Source organism: Thamnophis elegans, chromosome 3 (genome assembly GCF_009769535.1).
Source record: "Thamnophis elegans isolate rThaEle1 chromosome 3, rThaEle1.pri, whole genome shotgun sequence".
Lineage (NCBI taxonomy): Eukaryota > Metazoa > Chordata > Lepidosauria > Squamata > Colubridae > Thamnophis > Thamnophis elegans.
The window spans coordinates 139562495-139585804 of NC_045543.1; the positions used below are offsets into that span (position 1 = coordinate 139562495).

Consider the following 23310-nt stretch of genomic DNA (forward strand, 5'->3'; position numbering starts at 1 on the left):
TGCAGTGTGTGTCTGGCGCGTGAGCAAAGTGAGCGTGTGCAAGAGTTAAGAGCCGGTAGTAAAAACGGCAGGAACTCACCCCTAACATACTTAGTGCTGTAGAAGACTCCTGTGAATCCCTTGGACTGCAAGGCGATCCAACTGGTCAGTCCTAGAGGAGATCAACCCTGAATGCTCTTTAGAAGGCCAGATCCTGAAGTTGAAACTCAAATACTTTAGCCACCTAATGAGAAGGAAGGACTCACTGGGGAAGAGCCTCGTGCTGGGAAAAATGGAGGGCAAAAGAAGAAGGGGACGACAGAGAAGGAGGTGGCTGGATGGAGTCACTGAAGCAGTCGGTCTGAGCTTAAATGGACTCCAGAGGATAGTAGAGGACAGGAAGGCCTGGAGGAACGTTGTCCACGGGGTCGCGATGGGTCGGACACGACTTTGCAACTAACAACAACATACATGCATGTGGTTAAATTCCTAAACTCTGCTTTCTCCCCCTCGTTTATGTAATTTTCTACTTCATTAATGTTTACAGCAATCGTTCCCAACCAGTCCAAATATTTTGAATACAAACCTATCTTCTCCAGCCAACAGAGATGACTTTATGGTATCTGAGGAGGAACGTTCAACATTTGTAATCCATTTTCGGATCTTTTTAAAATGCTTAACTTTTGCCCTCAGACACATTAAACATGCGTCCTTCCTCATCCAGTTAATGCCGCAAGCTGATCCATGCTTCCAAAGGGCCATTTTTGTATTTTTCCATTCCTGTTTATCTCCTTACAATGTTTTCCTCTGGTAGTTTAGGTTTCTTTGGGGTGGTTGAAAATGGAAATTGCTTACATAGTGAATTCCAGCAAATAAATCATTTCTTTTCTGTGGTATTAATCTCTGTGAATATGAATTTACATCCCACCCAGCTTCAAAGGCTTCAAGCAGTTGACAGCTGACAGGAAAATGGCAACCCAAATCCCACGCGGTCATAACAATACTAAAAGTCGGTTGCCAAAGGCCCACTGAAATAAAATCATTTTCATAAGTAGAGAAAGTAAATAAACAGGATGCCTGACGTATCTGGAAGGGCAAAGTTTTCTACACTGAGGAATCATTACAGAGAATTGTGGAGACAAGATCCTAAGTTTCATTTCCCAACTTGCACATGTCGGCCAGGCAGATTCTACATCGAAATGATGATGATGATGATGATGATGATGATGATGATGATGATGATGATGAGTCTTAATTTGAGACTATCTGCATGCAGACGGAAAGTTGAACAACTGGCCCTGTTGTGCGGCCGGAACCATCTTAAACGGAACATGCTCAAAACTGTAGAGATGATAGAGAAAAAAATTGGAACGTTGTTATTATATACTGTACTTTTTGGAGTATAAGATACGCTTTCTCCCCCACCCCCTAAAAGCGGGTGGAACTGTCGGTGTGTCTTATACACCAAATAACCTCACTCTGTGCGTCCCATTTTCACCAAAAACGGGGCACGAAGAGAGTTTGGGAGGCCTGCAGAGTGCTCCTGGGAGCTGGGGAGGGCAAAACTGGGTTGGGGGGGGGGGAGTTGGTAGGCCAAAACCTGGGCCCATTTTTGTATTTACCAAAGGGGATGGGCGTGAAACCGAATTTCACAGGAATCAGCTTCAGTCAGTCAACATGAATTCATTCCCCTCAGAGTTCCCACAGTCACAATACAATACAATAGCAGAGTTGGAAGGGACCTTGGAGGTCTTCTAGGCAGGAAACCCTATACCATTCCAGACAAATGGCTATCCAACATCTTCTTAAAGACTTCCAGTGTTGGGGCATTCACAACTTCTGGAGGCAAGTTGTTCCACTGATTAATTGTTCTCACTGTCAGGAAATTTCTCCTCAGTTCTAAGTTGCTTCTGTCCTTGATTAGTTTCCACCCATTGCTTCTTGTTCTACCCTCAGGTGCCTTGGAGAATATTTTGACTCCCTCTTCTTTGTGGCAGCCCCTGAGATATTGGAAGACTGCTATCATGTCTTCCCTGGTCCTTTTCATTAAACTAGACATACCCAGTTCCTGCAACCGTTCTTCATATGTTTTAATCTCCAGTCCCCTAATCATCAGTTATTTTTTTCCTCTAGAAAATAGAATAGTGCCAAAATGGGAGCACGCGGGCCAGAAACCAGAAAGCAAGTGACTGGTGCTTATGCATGCGCCAGGAAGATGATCTTTCGGTTTCCAGCACACACATGCACACAGCCACCTGGTCTTCCAGTTTGTGGTGTGGATGCACATGCAAAGACCGGTATGCATGCCAGGGGTGGGTTGCTGCCGGCATTACTGCCAGTTCAGTGCACAAAAAGTTTTACATTTCTGCAATGAAGATTGTTCTGCGCAAGTGCAGAACTGAAAATCAAAATGGCGCCGCCACAGATAGAACCGGTTTGGGGGCGTGGCAGGCTGAGTTACTACCTACTCAGCCGAACTGGAACTGGTAGGAACCCACCTCTGATGCGCACACCGGAAACTGGAAGAGCAGTCGCCCGAAAAGCACCGGCAAGACGATCTTCAGATTTCCGGCATGCCCATGCACACTTGCCATCCGGTCTTCCGGTTTGTGGTGTGCATGCACAAGCAAAGATCAGCTGGGCAATGCACATGTGCGCACAGGGAACCAGAAGGTCATCTTCCTAGCGCTCACATGCACACTGGACGGCTGCTCTTCTGGTTTCTGGAGCTCCCACGCACATGAAGACCAGCTGGCCAGAACCTGGAAGAGCAACAGGCAACGGCTTGCGTGCCCAGAGAGATGGCTCTGCGTGCCACTTCTGGCACACGTGCCATAGGTTCGCCATCACGGAAATAGAGCATATTCATTTATCTGGATTTGTCCCATCTTAGTGTAATGTTTCCCAGGCGCTTTCCTTCATGGGAAATACCTATAAGTCCTTATACAGAGGAAGACTTGACGTTAGAATTCTCGCATCCCCATAATCAGGGATGGGGAACCGTGGCCCTTTTACGAGTTGTGGTCTTGAACTCCCAGAATTCCTGAGCCAGCTGGCTCAGGAATTCTGGGAGTTGAAGTCAACAAGTCGTGAAACGGCCATGCTTCCCCTCCTCTGCCCTAAATGACTTCTCTGTTGAAAGATTTGCCACTGAATACCAGTTGTTGGGAAGCACCAGCAGAAGGTTTCTGTCTTCCCTTGCCTGCAGGCTTTCCAAGAATGAGACACAGTAGTCGGTCACTGTGGGGAACATCCTATTGCACTAAATAAACATTTGTCTTGAAGGAGTTGGGGCTCCTATTTGTTTTTAAGATGAATTACCTTAATATCCTTCCCCTGACAGAGTAGCATATCAGGACATTGCCTGGAGGATATTCCTGCTTAATGTTGATTCAAGCACTGTAATGAAGAGAGTGCTTTATATTTCTTTCTTTATAAAATCCTTCCTTTTTCTTGCAAACGCAATCCCACACTGGCTTTAAAGATACATAATTTAAAGACATTCAGACTTGGCATAGGGAGCATCAGAGGAGATGCTGTAGTGTACCTCATTTAAATTAATCCTCAAGTTGCAAAGCAGGATAGCTCTGAAAGGATAATTGTTCTTCTAATATATTTTGTTGTTTATCCTGCAAATAGCGTAATTTGTCTGGAAACATTTCTGTGTACATACGAATAAATGTAACTACATAAAGGACGCTGCAGAACTACCAACTGAAAAGTTGCCCATGAAGACGGATTACACCTTAAATTTAAAATGCAGCATACTTGCGCATTTCCCTTTCTCCTCCTCGCCCACATAAGTTTTACTAAAGACTTTACCTTTTTGTTGTTGTTGTTGTTACTGAAAACACAGGAAATTCAAGGGGTGCTTTTGAAAACTTCCTAGAATGATGATAAACAACATGCATGTGTTTCTCCCAAAACAAATAAAGCAAACTTTCTAATGCATTTAAATTAAGGCGAGTTTTCCTCTCTCTTTTATATCGATGCCATGCAGCAATAATTGGCTGGGTGAAGCTTTAGATGAGTTTTTCTCAACCTCGGCAACGTTAAGATGCGTGGACTTCAATTCTCAATGGCTGGCTTGGGAATTTTGGAGGTTGAAGTCCACACATCTTGAATTCAGGTTGAGAAATCGTGGTACGGATCACTGGTTGGATTCAAATTTTTTTACTACCAGTTCTGTGGGCGTGGCTTGGTGGGGGCGGCAGGGGGAAGGATACTGTAAAATCTCCATTCCCTCCCCTCTCCAGGGGAAAGTTACTGCAAAATCCCCATTTCCTCCAGATCAGCTGGGATTTGGGAGGCAGAGAATAGATGGGGACAGGGCACTCAGAGGTGGTATTTACCGGTTCTCCAAACTACTCAAAATGTCCGCTACCGGTTCTCCAGAACCGGTCAGAACCTACTGAATGCCACCTCTGATACAGATCTCAAGATTGAAAAAGCTCCTGGTTAGGACACAGGCAGATCCAGGAATAGAATTTAAACCTGTTTTGAATGGGATTATATTACTCTTCAAAGATCAGGTCCACAGTCTAAGAATACTTCTAGATAAAGCAGAAATCCAAATGGTAGCTACAGCCAGGAGAGCCTTGTCCAGATTACATTGGTGCCCTAATCATGTTGGTCAAACCACCATTGGCCCAGTTTATAGCCGGGTTAGTAGCAAACGTCTGGAAGTTGGATTACAGCAACACACTGCTAGAGCTAAGTGATCTCATATATAGGGTTGAAATGCTTATAGTAGCTTTTGTTTACCTCAGACATCCTGTACACAAGTTACTCAATCATCAATGAGTTTGCTATGTTTATGAAGTAGACACCAGATAGTTAACTTTAATCAACTTACTTACTTACTTACTTAATTCCCTCTTTCTTTCTTTCTTTCTTTCTTTCTTTCTGTCTTTCTTTCTTTCTTTCCCTCCTTCCTTCCCTCCCTCTTTTCTTTATTTCTTTCCTTCCTTCCCCCCTTCCTTCCCCCCTTCCTTCCCCCCTTCCTTCCCCCCTTCCTTCCTTCCTTCCTTCCTTCCCTTGTACCAAATTCTGGGTGGCTTCTTTTTAGAGAAGGATTTCACGTCTTCCTTTGTAACTTCTAGAGAACTTTCTTTTGTAAATAAATATTTTTGATATTATAGAATTTGTCACTCAAATGATGGCGGGCCGGCACCTAAAAAACACATCCAAAGAACACTTAGATAGTATCATTACTTTTTCGTAATTAGAAGCCAAGTGAAAGTTTTTACAAGGGGAATGTTCACAATTCTTTCAGAAGTCTAAGCTATGATGTACAAAAACTATAGCTAGGCTAATACAATATCTTTTTCACATGGAGAGCAGCTGTTGCATTGAAGGGTAATTGCTAAATCCTTCCTTACTTAAGCCTCTGTCTTGAGGAGAAATCCCAGTTCCGTACTTTAGTTGTTTTGCAGCTGGGTACGAAAGTTACTGCTCAGGAAAACCAAAAGTTTTTAGTAATGGTGAAATGTTTTTATGACATGGTTTATATCTGCCTTAATGCCATGTCTATATCCAGAGATGGCTCAGCTTTGTATTGATAGTTTAAGACAATGAAGAACGCTACTCTTTGTTGATAGTATTTCACCATTCTTATATACATTTTGTCCTTGACTTTCTGCTTGTCCTCTAGCTTCTTTCTTTCCGTTTCCCAAAAGTCCAAAAGTAAACTATCAGCTAGCTGAAAAGTAGGAATAAATTAACTCTTGTTTTTTCTCAGCACTCTGCTACATTTCTACATTGGGGATAGAAGAAAGGGTTACGCTGCTAACACCCCACTCATTTCCTTCTGCATAGTAGGGGGCAAAACCTCCCTTCTCATCTCTATAGCCTCTTCGCATGCAACTCCTGCTGCCGCCAAGGATATTATTAAATGCAATGGTTAGTTATTATAACGATCATTTTGGAAGGTTATTTATGAATCTGACAAACTCTTGAAAACAATTGAATCTATTTTCTATTGAGGAGGGATCATCTGAAGTGATGATGATGATAGCAATAAGACTTAAATAAAGCTTCATAGTGTTTGACAGACCTCTCTAAGCCAGCGGCCACCAACTAGTAGTCCGTGGACCACTGGTGGTTCGCGAGACAATTTTGGTGGGCCGCAGAAAAATTATTTGCATTTTTTATATTGCACTAAATCAGGGGTCCTCAAAACTACGGCCCCAGGGTCGGATACATGCAATGAACGTTTATGTTGCTGCAGAATCTGCCCCTTCAGGGTATTTTTGTGTAGGTTGGGGGGGAAATTCTGACTTGGGGTCTGCTTCAGCCTCTTAGTGGGGGGCTTTGGGCGAAGGCTGAAGGGAAGAGCCGCTGGTGGCAAAGAGCTGGAGGGCCTCGTTCCAGTGGGACTGCATCATGGCCTGGAACTGGCTGACCATCTCAACCCGCTGATCCTCCAGGCACCGGTACCTGGCCTTGCGCTCCAGTAGGTCTTCCCTCTGCTTGGAAAGCCTATGCTCGTAGTCCTCAGTGAGGTGCTTCTGCTGAGCCTCCTTCTCGGTCAGATCCAATTTGAACTTAGCTGTTTTGCCAACCCTTTCTCATGGTGGCTGCTTAGCTCCAAAAACTGCTTCCTGTTGGAGCCCTAAGGAGCCTGGGTGGGCAGGTGAGGAGTGGCTGGGAGGGGAGGAGCAAGTAGAGGCCAGCAAGGTGCCCCTCAACGTGAGTGACATCGAGTTGGCCATGCCCACCCAGTCACACGATCACCTAGCCACGCCCACCCAGCCGGTCATTAGGCAGATCATATTAGTGGTCCACGGGATTTTAAATTATGAATTTAGTGGTCCCTGAAGTCCAAATGGTTGGGGACCCCTGATCTAAGCAGTTTAAAAAGACAGCTTATTGCCCCCAACAATCTGGGTCTTCATTTTACCAACCTCAGAAGGATGGAAGACTTATATTATCCATTTAGTTGTAGATGCATTTTGCGATTCTGTGGACCAGGTCTCTCCACATCATCTAATCTTACACTACTTCTTTAAGTGTTTCTGTGCTCTGGCTGGTGTCAACGTTAATGGTGTTCGCCACTGGGTAACTACGGGAATGAATGGCTAGCCTAGCACTGATGATGTTACCTAGTTAGGTAATGAAACGTCTGCAAGAAAACAGCTAAGCTCAGAGAGCAACAAAGGACTATCACAGTTCTGTCTTTTGATGATTTCCAAAGAGGCCATTCCAGCTTGTGCATTTCCCCCAACCTTAATTTTATTTATTTATTTGATACTTTCAGTATTGACTCCATGCAATTGAAGTTTTCTTGTCAAGATTTCAGTAGTGGTTTGCCATTGCCAATTTTTTACCCCATTGCTACCATTATAATAACCCTGCATTGTATTAGGGGTGTCTTACAGTATTTGTTTCCAGAGAGTAAGTAATCCGTGTACCAAGTTTGGTTGGAATTGCTCGAGGCATTCCAGAGTTATGCTGGAGAACACACACACACACACACACACACACACACACACACACACACACACGATTTAGTATTCAGATTGCTGAATGCTAAAAGGATCCCTAGGATAGTTGGTGTAAAATAATAACAATTACGTTAGAATTGTTTCTGGGTCGTTATCAAGAAAATCCTGATAATTTCCCCAGAACTGTACAGTTTAATGGGATTCACATATATTTGTTTGTATTTGTTGCATTTAAAGCTATCTAAAAGGTCACATGCCCTGTTTCACCGAAAATAAGACCTCCCTGAATAATAAGTCCAATCGGGCTTTTGAGCGCATGCGCTAAAATAAGCCCTTCCCCAAAAATAAGCCCTCCCCAAAAATATTGCAACACAACATCAGCCATGAGGTGACCACGTTTGCCGCCTCCTGCACTTCAAAAATAATAAGATCTCCCCAAAAATAAGGCCAAGTGCTTATTTTGGGGGTCAAAAGAAAATTAGACCCTGTCTTATTTTCGGGGAAACACGGTACAATTGCTTACGTTTAAAAAAACAAAACAAAATCAGTCCGTCTGTGAAACCTTTTGATATGTATGATTTATTATTAAAATTGCCAGGCAAATTGATTTTGCTGAGAATCAAATATGGAACTAAATATGTGTTATGTTCCATCAAAATTATGTGCTCTGCTAAAAAATTAATTCATTTGTTCTTGAGCGATAACCTAGGAGAAAAGTAATGAAATGTTCTGATATCTGTTATATGTTTGTTAATACCTATCCTGACTAGAAATACCTTTGTTTCTTTCTCTTAGGCCCAGGATTTGAACGTGATTGAAGAAGTCATTCGAATGATGTTAGAAATAATCAACTCCTGCTTAACAAATTCCCTCCATCATAATTCCAATTTAGTGTATGCCCTGCTATATAAGCGGGATCTCTTTGAGCAATTTCGAACTCACCCCTCTTTCCAGGATATCATGCAGAACATAGATATGGTATGTATTTAATATCCTCTGTGAAAATGCTATTTACAATTTAAAATTTTTATATTTTTAAATTTGTATTTATATTTTTATTTCGTATAGAATAGCTATAGATATTGACACATAAGATACACAGTTCTTCCATTATATTAGTTGCAGTGACCAAGTTCCTGATAGATCCGTCAAAAAAACAATTCTGGATTATTCCCACTCCATAAATAGATGCATGTTATATTCTTTTATATCTGTGTGCCTCTGTGTGTGTGCGTGCTTGTGTGTGCGAGAGCTGCTCACAAAGGATAATTTAAATATATTTTTTATAATGGGAAAACCTACTTCGGCCAAAATGCCTCTACATTTCCTTGCAGAAAAATGAGAAAAGATCAGACGTAGTTGATAAGGCTTCAGATTATATCGGCTTTATAGCAGGAGCGGATATTTCTTTATTTGTTGTTGCTTTGATATGAGAATACGCTGCTTTATCTGCCAAAGGGCACCGAAAGAAACATATAAAAAAATAATCTAGACACATTTTAAAATAAATGAGCCAAAAATGCTCTTCCCCTAGCCAAACTCTCTTGGAATATAATATTATTTTATTACAAACACAGTTGTGAACATAAGTTTATTGGAAGAAATAAATCCATGCTTATTTATTCAATAAGCTCAGAGGGATTGTAACAGACAAAAATAAATTTTAATGCTCTCAAAAACCTAATCAGCAAATATAACAATGATTAGAAAATGCTGGATCTACGCTAAATGTTGGAAGTCAGAATTTATTAACGAATTCTTGGCAAAGACGTTTCAATAATGCAGTTTGTCAGTTGTCATTATTTGATAAACTGAATTTATACTTTTTTTTTCTGAAAAGCTGTTCAACAATGTTTTCATATGCATTTGCTTAAAATATTTTTTCCAAACTTTTCATCAAGTGATCAGCATGGGAGGTTTGCACCGAAATAAATGTTGTTATATTAAAGCCAGCGTAGGAACAGTATTACAGTCCTGAATAACAGGAAAGAAAAAATAATAATATTAGTTATTTTTGCCAGGCCTTCCAAAGTCCTATAAAAAATATTTTTACAATTTTTTTGAATCGCTTTCCAAAACCCATTATTAGGGAAGTCCGGTGTGTAATAAGCATATATCACAACTATGGTTGTAAAAGTTAGACCTTAAAAAAGGAAGACAGGACAAGTCGGTTTGAGCTGTGGTATTGGAGGAGCCTCCTGGGTAACCCTTGGACAGCAAAGGTGACTAACAAGCAAGTACTGGAATGCATAACATCAGAAATGTCACTAGAAGGCAAAATCAGGAAACTTGAGTCTCACTTACTTTGGCCATATCATGCAGGCGGATTCACTGGAGAAAGAGATTGTCGGGGCTCCAAGTAACACCCTTAAACAAAAGAAGACTCCCGAGGCTGGAGTTTCTTCAAAGTTCCATTTATTAGAGATGTCATATTGGCACATCTGGGGAAACATGAATCTGAAAGCTTCCAGGTTTTCCCCACCCAAAAGAAAGTTCAAGTCCCTGCCCAGCACCCACATGTCCATCCCATGGTCCAATCAGGCACCATCCAAAACTAGAGATGCCTCCGAGTCACCTCATCGCGCAGCTGGAGGGCAAGACGGCCTTGTCTCTCTGAGAAAGATTGTTATTTTGACTATATATCACCCACACTCTGTATATCCTCCCCCTTCCACAGTAGAAAATGTGGCAAAGGTAAAAAAGATGGCTTCCAGGTCTGACAGCAATTATGATTGGAAGAGTTAGCAGTAAAAGGAAAATGATGACTGGACGCCATCAAAGCTGACACCAGCCAGAGCATAGAAGTAATGCAGGATCAGGAGAAATGGAGAGACCTGGTGCATAGGAATCGCCAAGAGTTGAATGCAACTGAATGGACACCATCATCATCATCATCATTGTCAGAGTTCCAAGTAAAAGCCCAGGTGTGGCAACCCTGAAGATATTCCAAGGTGGCTCCAGGGTTGACCATTGACCATCATCTCACAACTGGGAAGATCTTCTCCACCAGCTATGCCTTGGACGATAGAAAAATGAAATTAGGGTTTAGGATTGTCAAGATAGTGTATGTTGGATGGGGCTATTTAAGACTTTAAACATCAACATCAGCACTTCACATTGGACCTGGAAGCGAATAGCTACAGAGTGATTAATCTTTCTGGTCAAGGTTCATTGCCCAACCGTAAATCTAATTTGTCCTAGAACATACAAATAATTATTGCAGAAGTAGGGCATGAATAAAGGCCAGATGTGCCCCCCTTCCTGATACAGGATTTAATGAACTGCCTTCTGTTACCCACTGTCCCTGGATATCGGCTATTGTTCTGTAAGGAAAAAAAAACTAATGGAATACTTACTCCCAGTGTTCTGTTTTGTGATGATCTGAACAAAACCAGTGGGCAGCCATCTTTCCCTGTCTTACCCATGACAGGGTGTCCCAAAGGTGCTTTTTCAAGAGGCAGCTGGACAGCTGGGACAATCATGACCTGGATGATTGAGAATCCCCGTAGACATTTAGCTATGCAATTCAGGGTGATCACCAAAGGGGATTATCTACCTTGAGGATTACACGCATGGCAGCAAAGGCCCTAGAGGTTATGTTCTCTGCACCTGAGAGGTAGCCTTCCCTAAAGAGTGGAGTTGCAGGCAAAGCAGAGTGGATCTTGCTAGCAGTAATGAAGGAATGTCAACCAGATTAGCTCCACCTTCCTTTTCCTTGAGAGGGAAGGATGGAGAAGAGAAGAAAACCATGAAAGAGGAAGCCATCTCAGGGAAGAGAGGGACTTGGATTAGGAGGACATCCTTTTCCTTGGAGCTCTACTGACTGACTCAGCTGACCCAATAGTCTTCATGTTCCCCATCACTGGTTTATTCTACAAGTAGTCCTCAATTTACAAACATTTGTTTAGTCATCATTCCAAGTTATAACGCCATTGAAAAAAGTGATTTATGACCACTTTTCACGCTTACCCGTCGCAGCAATCCCATGGTCGCATGATCAAAATGTGAGTTACCAGCAAAGCATTTCTTTTTTGAAGTGACCTCTGATAATGAATGAATCTTCCATAGTGCCTAGCTGATAACCCGGCGTTGCCAGGGTATTTATTTAGTTCTTTTCTCGTATGTAATGTGCGTGAATTACATCATGTTGGTCTTGTAGTGGTGCAGGTAGGCCGAGTTGCAATAATGTTTTATTGATCATGGCCATACATTTGTCCTAAAAAATAATCAAAGCCTTGTTGAAAATGTCCGGACCAAACGTAATTCCTAATGTTGGATTTTTCCGCCTTACCAGAGGGAGCCCCCCCCCTTGTGGAGTACTGTGAAGCCATTACCATGACAACTCCACTGCGCTGTACAGTAAAAGCCATTTTACTGCAGTACGGTGAAAGCCATTTTAAGGCACAACAGGCTGTATCTTAACAACACCCACCCACCCACCCCGCTGAGGGGTCTTAAGGGTGTCTTACCCCCTCAGTATTTGTTTCCCAAGGGTAAGTCATCTTTGTACCAGATTTGGTTGAAATTGCTCGAGACATTCCAGAGTTATGCTGGAACATACACACAGACACAAACACAGAGCCATTTGTGTGTGTGTGTGTGTGTGTGTGTGTGTGTGTGTGTGGATGGATGGATGGATGGATGGATGGATGGATGGATGGATGGAGAGGGAGAGGGAGAGGGATTAGGCTCATGCTCATGAGGAACATCTTGGAATCCTTTCTCTCACATGAGGAAAGTTGTTGCAAAATTCCAGAGACCAATCTTGTCTCCTCCAGAACACACTGGAAACTGTTTTGCCAAACTAGAGCATAGAACCATCTTTGAGCTCTTCAGTAGAAGGAACCAAATTAGAGACTTCACAACAGAAGCAGGATGGGAAATTTTTTTATTTTTTTTTTATTTTATTTTATTAAGAATTTATATGCCGCCCTTTTCCCTGGAGGGACTCAGGGCGGCTTACAATAATGAGGGGAAGGGGGTGCAAGACAAGACTTAAAGGAAAAAAAAAAATCGTGAATAAAAGAAAATTATCCATAAAAACACAACATTCATTCAACATTCGGGCGGGGTGAGAGTAATCCTATCCCCAGGCCTGACGGGATAGCCAGGTCTTCAGGGCTGTGCGGAAGGCCTGGACTGTGGTGAGGGTACGGATCTCCACGGGGAGGGTGTTCCATAATGTCGGAGCTGCAACTGAGAAGGCTCTCCTCCGCGTAGTCGCCAGTCGGCACTGACTGGCGGATGGAATTCGGAGGAGGCCTACTCTGTGCGATCTGATGGGACGCAGGGAGCTAATTGGCAGGAGGCGGTCTCTCAAATAGTCAGATCCACTACCATGGAGCGCTTTATAGGTGGTAAGTAGGACCTTGAAGTGCACCCGACGATCAACAGGTAGCCAGCGCAGCTCACGGAGGATTGGTGTTATATGGGCGAACCGTGGTGCGCCCATAATCACTCGCGCGGCCGCGTTCTGAACTAGCTGAAGTCGTCGGATGCTCTTCAAGGGCAGCCCCATGTAGAGCACATTGCAGTATTCCAGCCTAGAGGTCACAAGGGCTCGAGTGACTGTTGTGAGAGCCTCCCGGTTCAGGTAGGGCCGCAACTGGCGTACCAGGCGAACCTGGGCAAATGCCCCCCCTGGTCACAGCCGACAAGTGATGCTCAAAACTCAGCTGTGAATCCAGGAGGACTCCCAAGTTGCGGACCCTGTCTGAGGGGTGTAAATTTTGCCCCCCCAGCCTGATTGTTGGAACATTAGCCAAATTTTTGGGAGGAAAACACAACAGCCACTCGGTCTTTTCCGGGTTGAGTACCAGTTTGTTAGCTCTCATCCAGTCTTTAACAGCCTCAAGGCCCCGGTTCATCACGTCCACCGCTTCATTGAGTTGGCACGGGGCGGACAGATACAACTGCGTATCGTCCGCATATTGATGGTACTTAATCCCGTGCCTCCGAATAATCTCGCCCAGCGGTTTCATGTATATGTTAAATAGTAGGGGGGACAGAACCGAGCCCTGCGGCACCCCATAGGTTAGGGGCCTCGGGGACGATCTCTCCCTCCCCACCAACACTGACTGCGACCTGTCCGAGAGGTAGGAGGAGAACCACTGTAGAACAGTGCCGCCCACCCCCACCTCCCGCAGAAATTGAGTTCTTCCAAATCTTTTAATCTCAATAAGATTAAAAAATGGTCAATCCATCTTGCCCAACTGAGGACCTCCACAACAGGATACAGCCAATAACTAAACTAGAGGGTGTCTCTAAGTCTACTCCTTGGTACAGGTAGACCTCGATTTACATTTAGTGGCTGTTTGAAGTTACAACGGAACTGAAAAAAAGTGACTTATGGCTGTTTTTCACACTTACGATCGTTGCATTATCCCCACGGTCACATGCTCATAAGTTGGATGCTCGGTAACTAGCATGTATTTATGACAGGTGGGGTATCCTGGGTGTGTGTGTGTGTCAAATGATCACTTTTTGCGACCTTCTGGCAAGCAATGGGGAAGCCAGATTCACTTAACAACCATGCTACTAACTTAACAACTAAAGTGATTCACTTAACAAGGTTGGCAAGAAAGATCACAAAATGGGGCAGAACATATTTAACAAAAGTCTTGCCTACCATTAGAAATGTCGGGCTCAATTATGATTGTAAGTCAAGGACTACCCATTAAATAACGAATTACACTTGCTTAGATTTGTGGGTTTGAGCTGTAAGAGCTCTAATATTTTGCAGATTAAAAAAAAAACATCTGGGTCACTTGGTAACCAAGGCTAGTATGACTTTCTGTTTTCATTTATTGCTGAAGTCTGTTCCAGAACTAAATGAACTCCTTTTCTGGCAAACGTGATGGGTTTTTTTCTTGCAGGCAAGTTGTAAAAGCTGGACTGAAGTCATGCATGTAATAGAAAGTTGGCTATTTCTTTTGTTGTATTGAGAATTTTCCTGCTAGATTAATCATTCTGATAAGCAACAACAGCAAAAGGTCTCTGAGATTAGAAGGGGAATCTAAATAAGTGCTGAAGAAAAATCAAACCTTTTGCTACCCTTGTCAGTTGTTCACTTTTGTGGGTATGTTTGTGTACACACAATGCAGAGGTATTATTTTTAAATGATCAATGGTGATTTAACAGGACCTGCTGTGTTTAAAACGAGGGAGACGGTTATCCTGAGCAGCTGCTACAGACAGTTCTTAACTTACAACTACAATTGATCCCGCAAAAAAAATAAATTACAACCTTTTTTGCCACAGTTGTTAAGTGAATCACTGGAGTTATAAGTTAGTAACATGGTTGCTAAGTGAATCTGGCTTCCCCATTGACTTTGCTCATCAGAAGGTTGCAAATCACATGACCCGGGACACCGCAACCATCATAAATATATGCCAGTTGCCAAGCGGCTTAATTTTGATCACATGACCACAGGATGGTGTGATTGACATAAGTGTGTGTGTGGGGGGGAAGCTTCACATGACTGGCTCAGGAATTCTGGGAGCTGAAGTCCACATGTCATAAAGAGGCCCTCCTAGAAGAATGAAATGAAATATTTTGAGAAATATTAAAAAGGCAGAATATTATATTTCCCTAAAGGAGAAATGCTGTTGGAAAGCAGCCCCCACCTTTCTTAATAGCCCCAGAAGAACTGGGCCAGCCTATCTACAAGATCTACAAGACCTTCAGATCCAGGGTGATGGGATTAAGACATGACACACACCCCCCCCCAGGACATACCGTATTTTTCAGAGTATAAGACACACCTTTTTCCCTCAAAAAAGAGAGTGAAAATCTGGATGCATCTTATACACACACCCCCACCCCCTTTGCAAAAATGCCCGTGCATAGCCTTTAGGAGACTTCCAGAGTGCTCCTGGGGGGCTGGGGAGGGCAAAAATGAGCAGAAAACGGGCCATTTTGGGGAGGTTTGCAGAGTGCCAAAACTTTTTTTAAAAAATTTGCCTGTTCAAAATCTTGGTGCATCTTATACTCCAGTGCGTTTTATAATCTGAAAAATATGGTAATAGGATTATCTAGCACAGTGGTAGTCAAATTGGTCCCTACCTCCCACTAGTGGGCGTTCCAGCTTTCATGATGGGCGGTAGGGGTTTGCTGTAACTCTGCTTTATAAATTTTATAAAGTAAAGTTACTTCCCTACTTTAGAAATCACCATTACTGTGGAACTGGTGGGCGGTTAGAAAATTTTACTACTAACAGAGATACAAAAGTGGGCGGTAGGTATAAAAAGGTTGACTACCCCTGATCTAGCAGCAGCGCTCACTGCATTGCAGAATCTCCTAAGGACGTTGCATCAGCCCAAGGTTCAACCAAACTTGATTCAGACAAACATGACCCCACATGGCCCCATGGGAGTCTGACTACAGCCAATAGAAGACATTCCTTGCGCAGGAACAGGAAACTCAAGGGCAAGGCGTAAGAGAGAGTATAAATAGCCTTCATTCTCAGACCCATGTGGTCCCGTTCATCAACAAACCATCTTTCCAATCAGCCTCCATGTTTCCATTGTCTTTTTTCCCCTGCTTGGAACTGAACCAGATGGATGTTTTGTCCAACATTGCCGATTCCCTTCCTAGAGAAAAATATAGCAAAGTATTTGGAACCTGAAACCAACATAGCAGATTAAAAGGGCGCACTATTTCCCCCTTTAAAAATTCATTTTATTGCAAGTGCATTGTTAAAAAAAAAAGTCTACTTCTAATTTGTTGCTTTTCACATTTTGGAAAGAAATATGTTTAGGATTTACAGTAAGAAATTATTAGTATCAGCAAAGTGATTCCATTACTGAGTAAACATTTTTTTTTCCCTACTGAATTTTTCATTTGCTTTGCACTTTTTTCTCCCAAGCTGCTGCTCCAAATTAGGGAGGCAGCGTCTGTAGTTTGCTTGCAGGAGTGGTGTGTCTCATTTGAATCCCTGAATAATCAGACCATCAGCTCTCTTTTTGTTTTACTAATAGCTGCAGAGTTGTAAAGGCCTAATGAGGCTTAATGGCTCCAGGTGGGGTGTCTTAACACGCTGGAGTACAAAGGAATGGCAAGCAGCAAACCATTTCCAAGTCCTTGAAGGAGATTATTAAAGGAATGTTAGCAGGCTCAATGGCAGGGCCAGTATTCCTGTCTACCTGATGTCTCAAGATAAGGTGTATATTTAGAGGCATTGTTGGGCTGGTTGAGATCCTTTACAGAGTAACAGGGTTGGAAGGGACCTTGGAGGTCTTCTAGTCCAATTATGGCTAACCTTTTTGTTGTTGCATGCTGAAAGCATACACATAGTAACTGTGAAAGGGATCTTGGAGTCTTAGTGGAGAACCATTTAATTAGGAGCCAGCCATGTGCAGCAGCTGCCAACACAGTTCTAGGCTGCATAAACAGAGGGATAGAATCAAGATCAGGTGAAATGTTAATACCACTTTATAAGGCCTTGCTAAGGCCACACTTGGAATACTGCATTCAGTTTTGGTCGCCACGAAAAGATGTGGAGACTCTAGAAAGAGTGCAGAGAAGAGCAACAAAGATGATTAGGGGACTGGAGACTAAAACGTATGAAGAACGGATGCAGGAACTGGGTATGTCTAGTTTAATAGAAAGAAGGACTAGGGGAGACATGATAGCAGTCTTCTAATATCTCAGAGGTTGCCACAAAGAAGAGAGAGTCAAAGACAGTTAGAACAATTAATCAGTGGAACAACTTGCCTCCAGAAGTTGTGAATGCCCCAACACTGGAAGTCTTTAAGAAGATGTTGGATAGCCGTTTGTCTGAAACGGTATAGGGTTTCCTGCCTAGGTTGGACTAGAAGACCTCGAAGGTCCCTTCCAACTCTGCTATTGTATTGTATTGTACATGTGCGTTCCCACACCCATAATGCAATGCATGGGCAACATCCCCTCCCCGCGCCCCATCCCGCTGCACATGAGCACACAACACCCCCCTCGCTCTACCTTTCCCTCCCCCCCTGCATGCTCATACAACCCCCCCTACACCCCATTTTTGAGCTAGCAGGGCTCCTTGAAGACTCCTGGGAACAAAAATGGACCACAGGGCAGGGGCACTGTACCCCCCTCCAGTGCTCCCCCCACTCCATGCATGCGTGCGTGATTTCTCCACTCCCCCCATGCATGCATGTACATCTGCATGTGCCTCCCCCCCATGCATGCGCGGCAGAGACCCGAAAATCAGCTGGTCGGCAGGAAGCGCGTGTGCATGCACAGTGGAGCTGAGCTGGGGCGACAACTCGCATGCCCGCAGAGAGGGCTGTGCGGGCCACAGGTTAGCCATCACAGGCCTGTACCATTTTAGATAAATGGTTAAATTAAACTGATAAATCAGTTTAATTAGACTTTCGTGTGTGGCCCTGGCCTTTCATACCTTTTTGTGAATGCGGTGTTTTCGAATGACCAACATTTGGAGGCTTGACTCCCCCCCCCCCCCAACAACTCCCATAAAAGTAATTTTGTGGCAAAGTAATTATTTTAAAAAACTGGTATATGGTGTTAAGTATGCACTAAATGACAGGCAGTAGAATGTACATAAGGCAGTAGAAGGTACATAATGGTAAGATTTGAATGCGGGCCACTGTGGACTATTTACAACTTAATTCCCTGATCTCTATGCTATACATGTTTCTCAACCTGTGGCCCGCTTATGCCTGGAGGGAGGGGCGCGATGTCATCACAGGAGAACTACAAAGACTGGAAGGAATGTTATGATTTATGTCTTAAATCTTGGGGATCCGTGACTATGTCGGTGGCCACAAAGCAGGAGTGAAATTCAGCAGGTTCTAACAGGTTCTAGAGAACCGGTAGGGGAAATTTTGAGTAGTTCGGAGAAGCGACAAATACCACCTTTAGCTGGCCCCAGAGTGGGGAGAGAATGGGGATTTTGCAGTATCCTTCCCCTGGAGTGGGGAGAGAATGGAGATTTTGCAGTATCCTTCCCCCTGGAGTGGAGAGGGAATAGGGATTTTGCAGTATCCTTCTCCTGGAGTGGGGAGAGAATGGGGATTTTGCAGTATCCTTCCCCTGGAGTGGGGAGAGAATGGAGATTTTGCAGGATCTTTTCCCTGGAGTGGGGAGAGAATGGAGATTTTACAGTATCCTTTCCCTGGAGTGGGGAGAGAATGGAGATTTTGCAGTATCCTTCCCCCTGGAGTGGAGAGGGAATAGGGATTTTGCAGTATCCTTCTCCTGGAGTGGGGAGAGAATGGGGATTTTTCAGTATCCTTCCCCCGGAGTGGGGAGGGAATGGAGATTTTGCAGTATCCTTCCCCCTGGAGTGGAGAGGGAATGGGGCTTTTGCAGTATCCTTCCCCCTGGAGTGGAGAGGGAATGGGGATTTTGCAATATCCTTCCCTTGTCACACCCACAGAACCAGTAACAAAAAAATAATAATTTCACCACTGCCACAAAAGATATTTAAAGACGGTCCATGGTAAAGAAAAGGATGAGAACCATTGCTGTACAGATATATGGATATTTTTAGATCCCAATTCTCAAATAAGCAGATTTGAAACAATACTTAAAACACCGGCTCATTCAGTTTATAAATATTTAGTCTTCGTTTTAATCTGGCATTCAGCTATATAGTTGCCGAATTCCCATGAGGAAACCACTCAATCATCGCCATAATCCAGTTGTGCAGATTTTTCACATTTTGTTTTTTAATGTGGCTGGCAGATTCCTGGCACTGCTTCATTTAAATCATGTTCTTGTCTTTATCTCCTGTTTCATTCAAGGTAATCAGCTTCTTCAGCTCACGGATCGAGCATCCTGGAGCTGCGCTGTCAGTGGAACGGGTACTTGAGATTATCAAACAAGGAGCTGTTGCCCTACCCAAAGACAGGCTCCGGGTGAGTGCGGCGAAGCCAATTTTAAGATTACTTTTCTCTTTTTCAGGTTCCTGAAATTTCTTGCACAGAGAAACTTCCCTTCCTTGTTTGTATCCTATATCCAAAAGTCTCCAAAAGAGGTCTTTCTTCTCATATTCTTATTGTAGATGACATAGAGAGAGGGCCTACAACTATTTAGGGCTCTGTAAATTAAAAAATAGTGCTTTGCATTAGCAAGAGCAGTAGCACTTAGAGCAGTGTTTCTCAACCTTGGCAACTTGAAGATGTCCGGACTTCAACTCCCAGAATTCCCCAGCCAGCGAATGCTGGCTGGGGAATTCTGGAAGTTGAAGTCCGGACATCTTCAAATTGCCAAGGTTGAGAAACACTGACTTAGAGTTATATACCACTCCACGGTGCTTTACAGCACTCTTTGGGGGGTTTAAAATGTCAGCATATTGCCTCCAACAATCTGGGTCCTCATTTTATCGACCTTGGAAAGACGGAAGGCTGAGGCAACTTTGAACTAGTCAGGATTGAACTCCTGGCAGTGGGCAGAGTTTGTTTGCAATACTGCACATTCTAACTGCTGGGCCGTTAGAATTAGGCTAGAATAGACAGTCATTACCGCTTATTGAGAATGAGCAGAGTATAATTGTTCCTGGTATCAGAAGAACAACAAGCCAGGATTACAAAAGAACAAATAAAAATGAGATCCAGAGAGCTGTGAGGAAAGAAAAAAATATTTATTCCTAAAAGCAAAACAGGTTGCTTTTAGGGACAGGCTGCAGAGAATGGGGTACAGCAGCAGATTTTTTAATAGGGGGAGCGTGAAATGTCTACACGCTGTGGGAATGTCCTTGGTTCCCAAGAGAAAGTATTTTGTTTTGGCTAGAAACCCCCTCCCCCTCCCTGACCCTCAGCTCCCGTGTGGCAACCTTGAAGTTAGAAAATGGCCTAGCTCAGGCCAACTTTCAGTGTTGATGCACTGCAGTTTTTATGTTAGCAGCAGGGTTGTAAAGTGAATCCAGCTTCGCCACTGACTTCGTTTGTCAGGACAAGTGGTCGTGGCAGGACACTGCAACCGTCATAAGTACGTGCCGGTTGTCAAGCCTGCATTTCCTGAATTTTGATCAGGTGACTATGGAGATGCTGCAGTGGTTTTAAGTGCGGACAATGGTCCCTTTTTCAATGCCGTTGTCACTTCAAATGGTCACTAAAAGTACTGTTGTAAGTGGGGGATTATTTGTGTACCCCAAAACAACCTCTTGGAATCAACAGTTGCCCCTTTAGGAGAAGCAGGAGGTTCAAATAAGCTATTTAGAGTAACATCGTACACAGGAACACAGTGTAAGTTAAGATAACAAGGACTTACATTTGTTTAGATAATTGAGAAGAGAATGTTTATATACTGCAAATGTAACTAAGGATACTTGGATATCTGACCGTTCGCTTGCTTTCCCACTGAACATATACGGTGTGTGACGTTCTTACGTTTTGTTGAATGTTCCAGCTCAATGGTGGATCATTTGTGGTTGTTAGTTGCGAAGTTGTGCCCGACCCATTGCGATCCCATGCATGACGTTCCTCCAGGCCTTCCCATCCTCTGGAGTCCATTTCAGCTCACGCCAGGGGTGGGTTCCGGATTCTTTTACTGCTGGTTCACTCAGGGGTGTGCTTCGGACGCTCACGTGCATACATGTGCAGTAATGGAAAAAAAATACCAAGATGGTGACACCTATGGTGGTGCCAATAGAACCAGTTCGGAAGTGTGGGTGACCGAGTTACTACCTACTCGGCCGAACCAGTAGGAACCACTCTGGCTCACACCAATTGTTTCAGTGACTCCATCCAGCCACCTCATTCTCTGTCGTCCTCTTCTTTTGCCCTCAATCTTTCTCCGCATTAGGCTCTTCTCCAGGGAATCCTTCCTTCTCATTAGGTGGCCAAAGTATTTCATCTTTAGGATCTGGCCTTCTAAAGAGCAGCCAGGGTTGATCTCCTCTAGGACTGGCCGGTTGGATCGCCTTGCAGTCCAAGGGACTCGCAGGAGTCTTCTCCAGCACCATAGTTCAAAGGCCTCCATTCTTTGGCACTCAGCCTTTCTTATGATCCAACCTTCACAGCCATACATTGCAACTGGGAAAACCGTAGCCTTGACTATACGCACTTTTGTTGGCAAGGTGGTGTTTCTGCTTTTTAGTATGCTGTCTAGATCAGTGTTTTTCAACCACTGTGCCGTGGCACACTAGTGTGCCGTGACATAGTGTAAGGTGTGCCGTGGGAAAAACACTTTATATATAGTCAATATAGGCACAGAGTTAATTTTTTTTAACATTTTCTAATGGTGGTGTGCCTCGTGATTTTTTTCATGAAAAAAGTGTGCCTTTGCACAAAAAGGTTGAAAAACACTGGTCTAGATTATTACAGATCCTTAAGAGGAGAACTCCTGCAATTTTTTGATCCTGCAAAAAACTCTTGTGCAATTCTTTCAGAAGACCCTTCTTCCCACCACGAGCCTTTAAGTTCAGATATACCTAATCACTTAGAGGCAGTCCTTAACTTACAATCGAGCCAAACATTTCTGTTGCCAAGTGTGCAATATTTTAAGTGAGTTTTGCCCGCATTTTACGGCCTTGCTTGCCACGGATGATAAGTGAATCCCTCAGTTGTTAAGTTAGCAACACGGTTGTTAAGCGAATCTGGCTTCCACATTGACTTTGCTTGTCGCAAGATCGCAAAAGGTAATCGTGTGACAACCCCCCGCCAAAAAAACCCACTACAGCCATTGTAAATATGAGTCAGTTGCTAAGCCTCCGAATTTTGATTGTATGACCACGGGGGTGCCACAACGTTCAAAAGTGTGTAAAACGGGCACCCTTTTTCAATGCAGTTGGAACTTTGAATGGTCACTTAATGCACAGTTGTAAGTCACAGCAACTGGAATGCATTTGTGACAGTTGCGGTGTCCTGGGGTCACGTGATCACCTTTTGTGACCTTCTCACAAGCAATGGGGAAATCAGATTCACTTAACAACTGTGTTAACGATTAGGGGACTGGAGGCTAAAACATATGAAGAACGGTTGCAGGAACTGGGTATGTCTAGTTTAATGAAAAGAAGGACCAGGGGAGACATGATAGCAGCGTTCCAATATCTCAGGGGCTGCCACAAAGAAGAGGGAATCAAACTATTCTCCAAGGCACCTGAAGGGCAGGTTAAGTAGCAATGGGTGGAAACTAAACAAGGAGAGAAGCAACTTAGAACTGAGGAGAAATTTCCTGACAGTTAGAACAATTGATCAGTGGAACAGCTTGCCTCCAGAAGTTGTGAATGCCCCAACACTGGAAGTCTTTAAGAAGACGTTAGATAGCCATTTGTCTGAAGTGGTGTAGGGTTTCCCCCCCATAGCAGGGGGTTGGACTAGAAGACCTCCAAGGTCCCTTCCAATTCTATTCTATTCTAATTAATTTAACAACCGCTGTGAATCACTTTACAACCGTAGCGAGAAAGGCCGCAAGTTCAAATATACCTGACCGCGTACAAGGCAGCCCTCTCGACTTACGACCACAGTCGAGCCCCAGAATTTCTGTTGCCAAGCGAGACGTCGTCGAGTGCATCTTGTCTTGCTTTTATGACCTTTCTTGGCTGCCGTCGAAAGATTGGGCTCGGTTGCGGTCGTAAGTCGAGGAGTCCACCTGCAAAGAGCAAAGGGCCTTTATTTGGCGAGTCCAGGGCTTGAGAACTGGGAAGTGAGGCCGCCTCTTGCTCTTACTGCTGTTCGAGATAAGCGCAACATAATTAGCTGTCAGTTTAAAAGTGCTGCTGGCTGTTTTTTTGCCCCGTCTCCTGCAGGAGAAGTCCAAACTGGGTAATTAACCGCCTTAGATGATAGCAGCAGGAGCCAGGAGATAAAACGGCAGGTGTTGAAATCTCCAGCTCTTTAAGATTTTCCCTTCACCTTGTGGGAGGAGGAGATAAAGCCACGTTAATAGGCCCCCGTCTCGGGCTGGGGAGGCGGCAGCGTTCAAAGATAGAGCT

General features: G+C 43.8%; 1 protein-coding gene across 2 annotated transcripts in view; it reads left to right on the forward strand.

The window, feature by feature from the left end:
- The window catches only part of DYM (dymeclin), a 266534-nt gene that overhangs the window by 199279 nt on the left and 43945 nt on the right, over window positions 1-23310 (forward strand). For both annotated transcript variants that reach the window (XM_032213699.1, XM_032213700.1), the window contains 2 exons: window positions 8220-8402; window positions 19178-19291. In XM_032213699.1, the coding sequence (XP_032069590.1) occupies window positions 8220-8402; window positions 19178-19291 (297 nt within the window). The remainder of the gene's footprint in view (window positions 1-8219; window positions 8403-19177; window positions 19292-23310) is intronic.